Consider the following 12,690-nt stretch of genomic DNA (forward strand, 5'->3'; position numbering starts at 1 on the left):
GACGTACCGTCTTGTTTTGGGACTGTTTGTTTATGGAATATCGTCTTGGTTTGCCATTCTAATCTATTTGTACCACAATTAAAAAACAGTTTCCCCAACGTTTGAACGCGTAGATGAGATGACTCACACGTCGGAGAAGAGCACAGGGGAGTCGGCGCGGTGCGACTCGACGTCCTGCATGGCATTCCACTCGTTGATGCGCGTCTGGTCGGAGGAGACCCTGCTCTGGTAGTAGCTGACCCACGTGAGGAACAGACTGCCCGGGAAGTAGTTATGGCAGCGGGCCACCTCGCATGCTTTGTGGAGCGACTGGAGCGCCGACCTGGGCATCGATAAGAGGGAGAGGCGGGGGGGGGGGGGGGCGGGCAGATAGGGTGAAAGAGTGGGGTAAGAGAGGGAGAGAGGGGGAAGGGATCATGAGAGGACAAAGACAGAGTGGTTAAGTGTCATGCAGTGGTGGAAAAAGTACTCCAATTCTTTACTTAAGTAAAAGTACCAATACTGCAATATAAAAATACTCTGTTACAAGTAAAAGCCCAGAATAAAAAATGTACTTGAGTAAAAGTACAAAAGTATTGGCATCAAAATGTACTTAAAGTACCAAAAGTAAAAGTACTAAATATTTGAAAATAGCCGATCTACAAGCTCACAACGCGTCGCGAGTCGCGACGCGTTGTGAGCTTGTAGATCAGCTATTTTCAAATAGCCTAGGTATAAAATAGGGCTTAAGTGGTTAATGTATGTTTCATTATATCATAGTTTATATCTGAAAAGTAACTAGTAACTAAAGTTTTCAAGTAAATGTAGTGGAGTAAAAGCACAATATTTGCCTCTGAGATATAGTGGAGTAGAAGTAAAAGAATTGGAAATTGGAAATACTCAAGTAAAGTACAAATACCTCAAAATTGTACTTAAGTACAGTAATTAAATAAATGTGCTTAGTTACTTTCCACCACTGGTGTCATGTGACGCATGCTTTAAAGACCGTGATGCCGCACTGATCCACCAAACAACTGGAACTCACCACATGGCCTGCACTGACACGGGCTTGAACACATGGACTCTGTTATCCGTTGACACACTGAAACCCCTGTGGGGGGGAGGGGGGGGGGGGGCAGGGGGCAAAGAGGAGAGGTTAGACAGGGGTGACAGAGACGGAGGAGACGGGTGTCCAAAGGGGACATGCCAAGGCTCCATTTCTGTCACGCATTCAAGAGGCACTATAGGAAAACTCTTTGCCCAGTGACAGCTGGTTTGAAGTGGTTAAAAAAAGTTTAGGCCAGGGTAAAGAATTTGCCTCTGTATTGGGAAAATCACAAAATCCCAAGGCACACCTGGGCTAGTCTCAGGGCACACTGTTAGGGAACCACTGGATTGGCCTGTCTGGTATTTAGAGGTGCATCTACAGTTAGGGCTGTCACAATTTAATATTTAAGTTGACAATTAATTGTCACATAAATAATTGCCATTAACGCCTTAATTGTGTTTTTGGCATTGAATAAAAGTTATTTTTGTTTGCATTTTAGGCTTCATAATAAAAAACTTGCACTGGGCAGATATGACAACTTAAATAAATTACTGACATTTATTAATTGTACCCTTTCAACAAAACAGAAATAGCTGATCTACAAGCTTACAGCGCATCGTAAGCTTGTTGAGCTGCCATTTCTGCTATTTTTGGAAAATGTTTGAAAATGTATGAACATTTTTCACCATGGAAATGATTATGACGATTATGCTAAAATAATTGTGATTATCGTAACACATCGGGTGCCAAACACGGTAAAAAACGTGTTTTCAGAGAGTCGCGCTTAGGTACCGAACACGGTAAAAAACGTGTTATCAGTCTTTTCGTTTTTTAGTTTTTTTCCACAAGGGGGGGGGCTAGCGCAGCTCTGGAATGACCCACGGTGACTCTGAGAAGGAAGGGACAGATAGATGGATCACTGTGCCAAAAAACATGGCTCCCCGTCCGCTCCCGTTCTCCTTGATGAAAATCTCTGTATCTCCTCAACTTTTTACATTGGGGAAAACGAGTCATTTTTGCTGGGCGATTACTCCGTAACGGCGACTCGCGTGAGAGATGTCATTGTTCCAGGCGTTAGCCAGGACCATCGATCGTCGTGCACGCATCCATTGTTTGCGTGTGGGTGCTCGCCGTGGAGTCCACAGCTATAAACAGCACAGCGTTACAAACGGTGAGATCTCTGGCACTCAAAGTAATCCGTTTTAATAAAGCGCTGGCACCCGTTGTGTTAAATAGTTGCTATATAGGCCTATCTACAGTACACCCATATGTGCGGTTGCCATGAATTAGCTTACCCATCTCCGTCTAGGTGTATCAACGTGTCACTCCATAACGCCAACACCAGCCCGACCGAACATGAGCTGGAAGAGACCGAGGGCAGACAAGCACAAGGTCAGGTGGATTGTTCAGTTTTGTTAGGATGGTGAAGTCAAATGACTCCGAATGACACAAACGCTGATGTGATAATATTTACTGGTACAAAGTACAACCCCACCTGTCTGTAGGACTGAAGTCCATGCCCAGCACCACGCTTTCTTCTGTGTCCTGCCGGCCATTGGTGGAGACCACCACCATGTAGCGGGTGCCTAGGAGCTGAGTGCTCTCCAGACGCACCGCCTAGAAACGTGTGGAGGAAGAGGAAGTGAGAGGGAAAAGAGCGTAAAAAGTGTAAAGTTAACAAAAAGTAAATACTTTTTTTTTTAATCTACAAGCTTGTCGATCTGCCATTTGTAGCATCCGTATGATGAACTACAAAACAGGGCTCATGCTGCATTCACACCGGCAGCTACAAAGATACGGGCTACCATCCTCGACATGAAAATACAAAGATACATCAGACATTTGTAGCTGCTACAAAAGCTACAAAAAGTTGAGCTGTTTTTAACTTCAACTACAAAAGGACAAAGCTACAAATATGCTGTGTAGCTTTGTATCTTTGTATCTGCCAGTGTGAAAGCAGTATTAAGTATTAAATGTACCCTGGAGGGTACATTTCCCTTTCTGCAAGTGGAAACTGGATTTGAAACTGGATTTGTGTATATATGTGCGTGTGTGTGTGTGTGTGCCCACCAGTTTGATGTTGTCCTCTGGTCTGAGCAGCGTAAACATGGTCTGCAGATGCTGCTGGAGGTCTCCTAGTTTAGGCACAAACAGACAAGGAACATTTGCTCAGCTTTCATGTTTTCAGCTCTACCCTGAATAAGGCGGCTTAGTCTGTCTGAAACTCCGTGTCCACAATACATTTTTGGCAGCTACGAGTGTGCAGTAACTCTTTTATTCTTCAGTGTTTATTTCGTTGGCTGGCACATCGCAAGGACTGGCATCAATGCGTTGCACCCTTGGTAACTGTGTTCCTCTACCTCACATTTTGTTTTTTGTGCGCATGTAAAGCTCTTATATGATGTCATGTGGGTCACTGGAAAGGCACATTTCCGTCCTTACGCTTTAGCCCATAGAAAACCCCATCATCTCACCTGCATGTTTGCTGCGGAGCTGTGAGAAGCGAGAGGCGGATGACGGAGAGGAGCCGTTTCCCCGTGGCAAGAAGAGGGCAGCTCCTTTCACTGTCAGGAAACTCTCACTGATGCTGGACAGAGAAAAACAGAAAAGATAGGATGAGCAACAAAGAAAAACTAGAAATTAAATCCACACCCAAGGCAGGGAAAGAGACGTGAATCAGAGACCAAAAACACACGAATATTTCCACATCAAACTATTCACATACAGTAGCTGGTGCCTTACCCAAATAGGTTTCTTTTACTCGCCGTGACATATTGACCTCGTTCCTGCGTGACAGGACCTTGAGTGTACAAATGTACACGCTCTTGAGTTACATATTGGACACACGAACACTGAGGATTTTACTGTGTTTATGGGTGTCCCTCCCAATTTCAAAGAGTGCAGACATGTAAAAACTAAGTTTTCCCTCACGTTGTGTTCTTTCCCCAAGTGAGGAGTTGAATTAATAACGCAATATCCCTGTTTGTTTTAATTTAGGCTACTTGAGAAATTGACAATGTCTGTGGAACAACTGAAATGAACTGCATGTGTGGAGATATTGGCAAAAAAAAAAGCTTTGACTGTAATTTACTCCCATGTTTTCTAACAAAACACAGATAATGTCCTGAATAATCAAGAATGGGAAATTACGTGCACGTGTGCTCATGTTGCACAAAGATGCAAGTGTGTGTCTGTACACACAGCTGGTTGTAATAATGTGCTGGCTTAACTGTACTGGACATGGGTCATAAAATGACAAGAGGCAGGAGGAGAGAGACTCAACGAGGGGGACAGACGGAGGGTTCAGGGACTCTGGGGTCATAGCAGACGAGGGTTGTCGGGAAAACAACAGAATGACTGGACCCGGACACCGGGTTCGATTCTCAGAAGGAAATAAAACTTATGGATAACAGCTTTAAACTGTTCTCTTGCAACCAAACAGAACGAACAGCTAATCTCTATATTAGCTCATAAAAGGCGGGTCTCTCTCACAACAATTCTGACTTTACAAGCTTTGGCAGAGATCACATCAACTTTATGGCTCATGGATAGATAGCTCAACTTGGCAAGTTGGCATAGAGTGGGGGCAGCTGGAGCCGAACACATTTGGAGCGGCTGTTAAATGAACAATACAATTATACAGTACTAATGGTAATGGAACTTTGACGCCTGACGTATTAAGCGCTCATCAAATTGCTCTGACATTTACGAGGGTTATTTCCATGCCGGGGGAAATTAATTCAAGTTGTTGTGGATAAGAATGTCCCACAAACAAAGAAAGATGGAACAGAACATTGTTTTTAAGCTTTTAGGGAGATGGGTGTAATACACAGTAAAATCAGGAGTGTTCAGTTAACAAATGTAACCTTAATGGACCTTTAACTCAATCAGTGCCACATGACGTCTAAGATGTCCGTTTTTATCGCCATTGTTAAGCCCTGAGCGCCACGTGACGTTTAAGACGTCATAAAAAATAAAAAGAAATTTAAAAAATGTTTTTTTAAACTTTTTTTTTGGGGGGGGGGGGGGGGATGTTCTGAACCCAAAATGTGCTGCTCCATCACTCTTTGTTTAATTTCTTACTGAAAAAGGCTGTATCTCGGCTCCTGAGCACTTATTTTTTTACAATTAATTTTTGGCTCTGGCACTGGGACAACACAGCCAGAAATAAGTCTGGCACTGAATTAGTTAAGGGTAAAATGAACACTAAGGATTTTACAGTGTTAGCCCAACAACCCCATTGACCTCTTGCTGTCCCTGTCAAAATGTTGGGGGTGGGGGGTTAGGAGATAAATATAGGCTGAAGGCTAAGAAGGCCGTATGGGAGCACAGGGGTTCGGAAAGGGTTGCATTCTATCACCTTCTCCTATGGAGAGACAAATGACAATCACATAACAGCGAAAGGAGTTTAAAAAAACAACAGACTGGTTTTATGCAAACGCCTAGTTTTAAATGGGTGAGATAAGAGTAATAATAATAGTATAAATGGCAACACACTTCAAGACGTCATCGTCAGTGTTTGTTTTAAGACTCCGTGGCACTAATAAAAAAGGACCACAATGGAAAGCACACACTTTTTTTTGTTCAATCAATTAATGAATTAAACCCGTGAACTCATTGCTAAGCCAGTGCTACCGCTGTGTATAAAAAAAATAAACACCTACGTTATTTATTCAGCTATTACAGTACTCCCTGTGTCAATAGGCCCAGATCCTACAGTGCTTTGTGTGATACGAGTTATGTTCAATTTAGGCATTTGGCAGGCGCTCTTAACCAGAGCGACTTACAATAAGCAAGGTAATACACAAATACTTTTGGAATTTACATTAGTGCTGCTAGCCTGCATCGTGCACCTGTTGTGTGTGGTACAAACAACATTGACCTGTAACACCCATCTTCCTAAAGCCTACACAGACCAGAAACACCGACCATACATGTGCGAGCCTGCAGACAAGGAAAGAAGATGTTATTGGCTGCTTACCATGGAATTCCCACCACACACACACCCACACACACACACACACACACACACACACACCTTGCCAGGATGCTGTAATTAAGCGCCGTCTCTGTACTTCCTTAATCCGTTCAGACCGGGAACGCATCCGTTTCATTTTAGATGGCTTTGGCTATTCAAAAAAGGCAGATATACAAGCTCATAGCGCGGCACTTGGTGCCGCGCTATGAGCTTGTAGATCTGCCATTTTTTTTAAATCGTGAAGATTTGCGCAAATCTTTGAATATATATATTTTTAAAGCAAACATTTTTACCTCAAATCTTTGCTTCTGGGGGGTCCCTGGAACTAAATATTTTGAGATGGGGGGTCAGCGGCCAAATACATATAACTTTGGGGGTCCTTGACATGAAAAGGTTTGAGAACCACTGATACAGCAACAGAAGTTTATTTTCTAATAAACTTCTTACAAATGATTTAGAAGACATTTGTAGAATTTGTCTCAGGTCTGAATGGCTTAATAAACACTGTTTTCCCTCCCCAGCACGTCAGCAAGCATCGGTTACGTATTTCCATGGAGCTGAAGCAGGGCTCTGCTAACAGGAACTAGACTTTGAACTCTCTCAAGCTTAGATAAGCATAATCACTGGTCTTCTTCGGAATGGGCAATCTTACTAAGAACACAGGGGAAGCCACCACCGTGTGAATTGGGCGTGAAATGGGTGTACAAACTATGTATTTAACCACATTAACCCATATGTGGCATGTCATTATAGGCGCAGGTTAAAACAGATCTACTGGCTCACAACACGTCATAATGTGTGAGCTTGTAGGTCGGCTACTTTCAAATAGCCAAAGTATCAAATATGGCGTAAGTGGATGAAAAGTGTTCATTTGTTACTTAAGACATCATGTACCATCTATCTATTGACACATTCACCACATCCTGAATGAGTCTTTCTGCTATGATGCCCTCAGGTGCATCTCTACCACATCAGCCACTTATTTTTTAAAACAACATAGAGGCCTGCCAACTGCATGCAACGCCATGAGTCACAGACAGGGCAGAGCAGGGTTCTCTCAAAGAGTAAGAAGGGAGGGAAGACTTTTCCTCACACCGTTAGGTAGAGTCTGATATCTGGGATATAGATATCTCTTTCAAGATTTTGCCTCCAATGTGATCGTTCCAGTGATGGTTTGCCAGTTTCAAATTTAACTGACCAGAGGTCCACAATCAACAATCAAGTACTAAAAGACTAGCCTGGCATTGCCAGACTGATAACGTGGATTCACTCTCACGTTCCTTCCCGGAACGTGATGCACTCTCACGTTCCTCCCCGGAACGCGAGAGTGCATCACGTTCCGGGCAGGAACGTGCATCAGTATGGACTTCGGAGTATGAGAAACCAGAAAATGATCGGGCCAATCAGTGACTGCGTTTCAACTGCTGTCCGTACAACAGTGAAACGCATTAAAATCATTTTCCTAAGTCATATCACAATGAGTCATTGTCATTGTGATAACACGGGACATAGGAATCAAATAAGTATTTCACCATGGGGATTAATCAAGGATATCTTAAAGCTGCAATCTGGAAATTATTTTAATGAACAAAAGTATAAAACCGTATTTTACCAATCTGTATGGTACATATAACTAGCACATCTGCAGTGGTAGGAGATGGTCTCTTCTGTCGAGAAATGGAGACCCTGGTGTCGGGGAAGACACGTTTACACAGCCTGTACTGCATGAGAATCATATGCACTAAGTAAGTGTTAAATAGCTCTATATTCTGATAGTCATTGCTAAAGAGTGTTTGTTCAGTAAACAGGAGTCTCCCTGTCTCTCCTTCTCTGTAAGTAAACAGAACATACATTTTCAGGTAGGGATACCAATTGTATCTTCTCAGGAGAGAGAACTAATACAGGATGCAGCATTGGTTCTCAAAGTGGGGTCCGAAGGCCCCCAGGGGTACTTGAGGGGGTTCCAGGGGGTCCCCAGCTAAATGATGGACAGGGACCAAATGGACCCTTATGGGTCTGTAACTCTGAGAGTGTACAAATGGAACCATTTGGGTTCCATTTGTACCATTTGGGTTCCATGGGTCTGTAACTCTGAGAGTTAAATTAAAATTGATTTTACAATATGAATTGGGGTCCCAGAGACATACATGCCATTAAATGGGGGTCCGTAGCCTAATGCATGTCAAACTGGGGGTCCTTGAAATTAAAATGGTTGAAATCACTGCTAGAGAGCCGTAAAAATCTTCTATTATGGGGGTCCCTGGCTTATATTTTCAAATGGGGGTCCGCGGTCTAATAAGTGTCTATTTGGGGGTCCTTGGCACGAAAAAGTTTGAGAACCACTGGGATACAGGATCAACAAGTGAAATTGTAACTGATGAGAAAGAATCGGAACACTATAAAAATTGAACCCCATATAAATGGATACTCTTGCAACCCACCTGAAAATCTATTTTCTGATTATTAAAGCGCTAAGGAGAGATGGGGAGACCCCTGTTACTGATCAAACACTTTATATAGCAATGATTTCTATCAGAATAGAGCTTTAACCTTTTAAAGCGCTAAGGAGAGATGGGGAGACCCCTGTTACTGATCAAACACTTTATATAGCAATGATTTCTATCAGAATAGAGCTTTAACCTTTTGACCATAAATCTTTTACTCTAAACATAGCTACTGTCAGCTGTTGTCTGCAGCGTCTGCAATGATGTCCAAAATACACGCTGAATGCTGCCAACTAGCCTAAATAAAATGGGAAAAGTAGTCAAAATGTTTTACTTAAAAGTATTACTTGAGTAAAAAGTACAAAAGTATTGGTATCAAAATGTACTTAAATTACCGAAAGTACTCATTATGCAGAAGCTACCAAGTAACTAGTAACTTTTGGAAATACTCCAGTAAAGTTAAAAAAAAAAAAAAACTCAAAATTGAACTTTGATTGATTGATGTACTTTATGTAGTAAGACATGAGAACAACAGTACATGGAAGTACAAGTTCACAATACAAGTTCTACTAAACTGGAAGACTCATTAAGCACTGAGCTTGTTTAGGATGAGATCCCCATGCACACAAATCATGATGAACTTAAGTACAGTACTTGAGTAAATGGCCTTTATGCCACTGCCTAAATATTGTCTGAAATGAACACATATCTAAACGAATCTGTCCACTGGTACCAGATTTTGCAAGAGAACGTCTATGAAAACCAGCCCAACGTCGCTTATTTATAAGCAGACATGGCAACACAGTGTTGCCAAGTCTGCTTATCATCCGCGACTTGTGTGGGCAGCAGACAGATCTGGAAACTTACTGATGGTCAGTCTTTCCTGGCAAGATGATCCCGCAACAACAGGCGCAGAAGCAGCCGACCGTGGAGCTCCGTGGCGGGGTGACGACGCCGGGAGGCATCGCCGTGTTGAGCCGTGTTGAACCACAACCAGCCGGTAAACGAGATAAATAGTCTAGTCCTAAACACAGGACGCCATGGGAACTCGCTGACCCGTTAAAAGTTCTTGGAGGGGTGGGTGTGTGTCGCGCCTATTTAAAGCGTAGCGTTCAGAAATGTTAAAACAAATAAACAATATAACTATAGTACGCGCTTCAAAACTCCCAGAACTCGAACTAATAAACAACAATAAAAGTATAAAGCAACGCTCAAACGCCACAGAACAGGTTTAATTTAAGTGAATGAAGAAGGTAGTCCTTATCACAGGCAGGTGCTGAGTGTCTCTGTGTCTGAAGTGTGGAAGGTCTGAATATAAGCATGGGGCTGCGGTACAAATCTACAGCTGGAGAGGGGAGGAGACGGCACACATATAAAGCCAATCAGAGACCGGAGACAGCACACACCAGCCAATCAGAGACCGGAGACACACACAGCGTTGTAAGGTCGACACAGCACAGAGAGCACACTGATCCAAGGTCGGTTTAGTGTAGCCATGGTTCACATGACGCCGAGTCCCCCTGGTTTATACTAGCGGTGTTCGATTTTTTTACATTGCCAACTCTCACATGTACATAAACGTTCAGATTTCAAATATAAAGTGCTTACCCCCGAGCCACGGATGTTACAAGGCGATCCGGACCGCGATAAGTATCCGCATCTCCCGTATTGTTCAATAAAAAGCATTTTAATCCCATTGCCGGCCATTTTTCCCCCTTTTTTTGTAATATATCAGAGTGCAATACACCTCCCAACCATTAGTGTCGCATGGTTGAAAGTATCTGAGATAATTTGGAGAAAATGGCCGGCAATCGGATTAAAATGCTTTTTATTGAACAATACGGGAGATACGGGTACTATCGCGGTCCGGATCGCCTTGTAACATCCGTGGCTCAGGGGTAAGCACTTTAAATTTGAAATCTGAACGTTTATGTACATGTGAGAGTTGGCAATGTAAAACAATCGAACACCACTATAAACCAGGGGGACTCGGCACCATGACTGTCATGGTACGACAGTCATGTTTCAGGGATAGGTTTAGTGTTGCTTTACGCCGCTGATAGAGCGCGACAGACGGGAGCACGGGGAACCGAATCCGATCCTAGGTCTGACTGTCACCCTCAAAAGGAAACATTTCTAACCGGCAACACCTGACACCGCGACGTGTCACGGTGTCACTCCACACAACAGCACAAAAACATTGGAATAAAGATTGAGAAATCAAACAGGACTCCAGCAGCCAGGCAACAACCCGTGAGCCTGGTTGTGTGACTGGGAAGGAACATGATCTGTCCATCACAACATGTCCCTCGGCCTCAATTTATGGCGTGGATTGATTGCACAGTTTGCACACTGAAGATAAATACATGATCAGTGCCACTGCCACCTGCCTGAATAGCAAAACATAAACAACAACAAATGGAAAAAACCTGACTGAATAGCAAAACATAAACAGCAAGAAATGGAGAAAAAAAAACACACACAGACATGATGGTTTATGTGTCCACAGAATCAAAGACAGTGGACTCACTTCACTCACTGAAACGTGAGAACATTTTTTATTCCCTTTCTTTCCTCTATTATAATTGCTATTATTACAAAATATATAATAACAAAGGCATAAGTCCTTCACACCAATAACCATCAACTGACCTTTACCATTTCATCTAAATGTCATTCACCTAATGATCATGCACGTTACGTGCATTTTTTTTTATTTGCTTACGTGCAGCACGTAAGCAAATAAAATAAAAAAAGAATGATAATAGCTCAGATTTAGCGCTTTTCTAAGAACCAAAGCCTTTTTACATAAAAGAAAAGGAACCAACTTTATTAAGAAAAATAAAGAAAAATATAATAATAATCACCTCAGCTTCCTGCTCAACACAATACATCATTTTCCTACCCCACCCATCTAACCCTTCATCTGTTTCTCTGTCAAAAGCTTCTCCTTCTTCTGCCCACTCGTCTCCCTTTCCTAAGTGTCATTTTCATGAACCCAACGTCTGCTCAATCGCATCCCACTCTCCCATAATCATCCGTCGGTACTCGCTCCTCTCTTGTTAAAAACATGGCCAAGTGGGACCCTGGGTACCCCTAGTCCAGTGGTTCTCAGTCATCATTACCAGGTCAAGGACCCCAAAATTGATATGTATTTGGCCACAGACCGCCATTTGAAAAAGATTTTGTGCCATAAGAGAAGATTTGTCGACATGTTTCGAAAACATAAATTATAAGTAATTCAAATGGAACTGCCTCAAGGACCCCTGGGGGTCCCTGGACCCCACTTTGAGATCCAGTGAACTAGACTGTGAGGCAGCAGGTCCACATTATGCACAATGTCATGGGTTCAATTTAGAGCCATGTTGCATCATGGCATCTCTTGTCTTCGCTCGCACGTTCCTGTCATAAAAAAGTCACAAATGCTCATCTTTAATAAATACCATCATTTTCCCATTGCATTTCATTCAGCATTTCATTCAGAACTCTTTCATAATCATTGCCCTAGTAACCCAGGCATATTTTGTTACATCTTTTGTCAAAAAGGAGTGCCTGTGAGTCTCTGACCCTGCTTGGAATTGTGTCAGTTAGAGGGGCTTCAAGCGCTTTCTGTTCTTCCTGACCTACTTTGAATTGACTTTGGATAGCAGTGTAACTGCAGTGCCTAAACGGTCATGTGAAACAAACACATCAGTGGGCCAGGCCAGGCCAGGCCAGGCCAACCCATAGGCTCCCCAGCCCCAGACAGAACACTCTCGTCACCATGTGTATGTGATGCTGAACGGTACGCGTCTCCATGGTTTCATCTTCCTGTCCTCTGATTTGACCACTGACATTCAAACTGTTCAATGACAGCTGGCGAAGCGCGGAATGCCGTTGCACACAGACACCGGAGACTCTTTTGTTGTACTAAACAGTAACTGTGTCACCACACACACACAGTCACCGTAGCGATCAGAGCGCCACATAAACAACACAGGGATACCCAAGGACAGTCTCTTCACTACCTTGTCCACGTCACTAAAGCGTGTTCACTTCATGGCCATTTTAACAATTTATTTGTGCAATGCTTTCCCCTCAATCTTCAATGAATCTATTATATCGATGAATTCGACCAAGACAAGTTTTTTACTAGTCGTTTTCTATGCTTTTGTCCATTCAGCTCTCTTGTATCTAGATATAACCCTTTAATTCTGTCAGTCAACAACTTTCAATAGCCAGTAGTCATTGTGAAATCTACA

General features: G+C 42.9%; 1 protein-coding gene across 2 annotated transcripts in view; it reads right to left on the reverse strand.

The window, feature by feature from the left end:
• The window catches only part of ssh2b (slingshot protein phosphatase 2b), a 42,156-nt gene that overhangs the window by 10,302 nt on the left and 19,164 nt on the right, over positions 1-12,690 (reverse strand). The window contains exons 1-7 of one of the 2 annotated variants that reach the window (XM_084073282.1): positions 9,317-9,616; positions 3,502-3,614; positions 3,098-3,162; positions 2,523-2,644; positions 2,323-2,388; positions 1,025-1,090; positions 128-322 (exon numbers count right to left, since the gene is read on the reverse strand). In XM_084073282.1, the coding sequence (XP_083929408.1) occupies positions 128-322; positions 1,025-1,090; positions 2,323-2,388; positions 2,523-2,644; positions 3,098-3,162; positions 3,502-3,614; positions 9,317-9,414 (725 nt within the window). In that variant the 5' untranslated portion in view covers positions 9,415-9,616. Of the gene's footprint in view, positions 1-127; positions 323-1,024; positions 1,091-2,322; positions 2,389-2,522; positions 2,645-3,097; positions 3,163-3,501; positions 3,615-9,316; positions 9,617-12,690 lie in introns of those variants that run through there. The other variant, XM_084073281.1, reaches the window with a different exon arrangement.

Source organism: Gymnoscopelus microlampas (genome assembly GCF_963454915.1).
Source record: "Gymnoscopelus microlampas genome assembly, chromosome: 12".
Taxonomy (NCBI): Eukaryota; Metazoa; Chordata; class Actinopteri; order Myctophiformes; family Myctophidae; genus Gymnoscopelus; species Gymnoscopelus microlampas.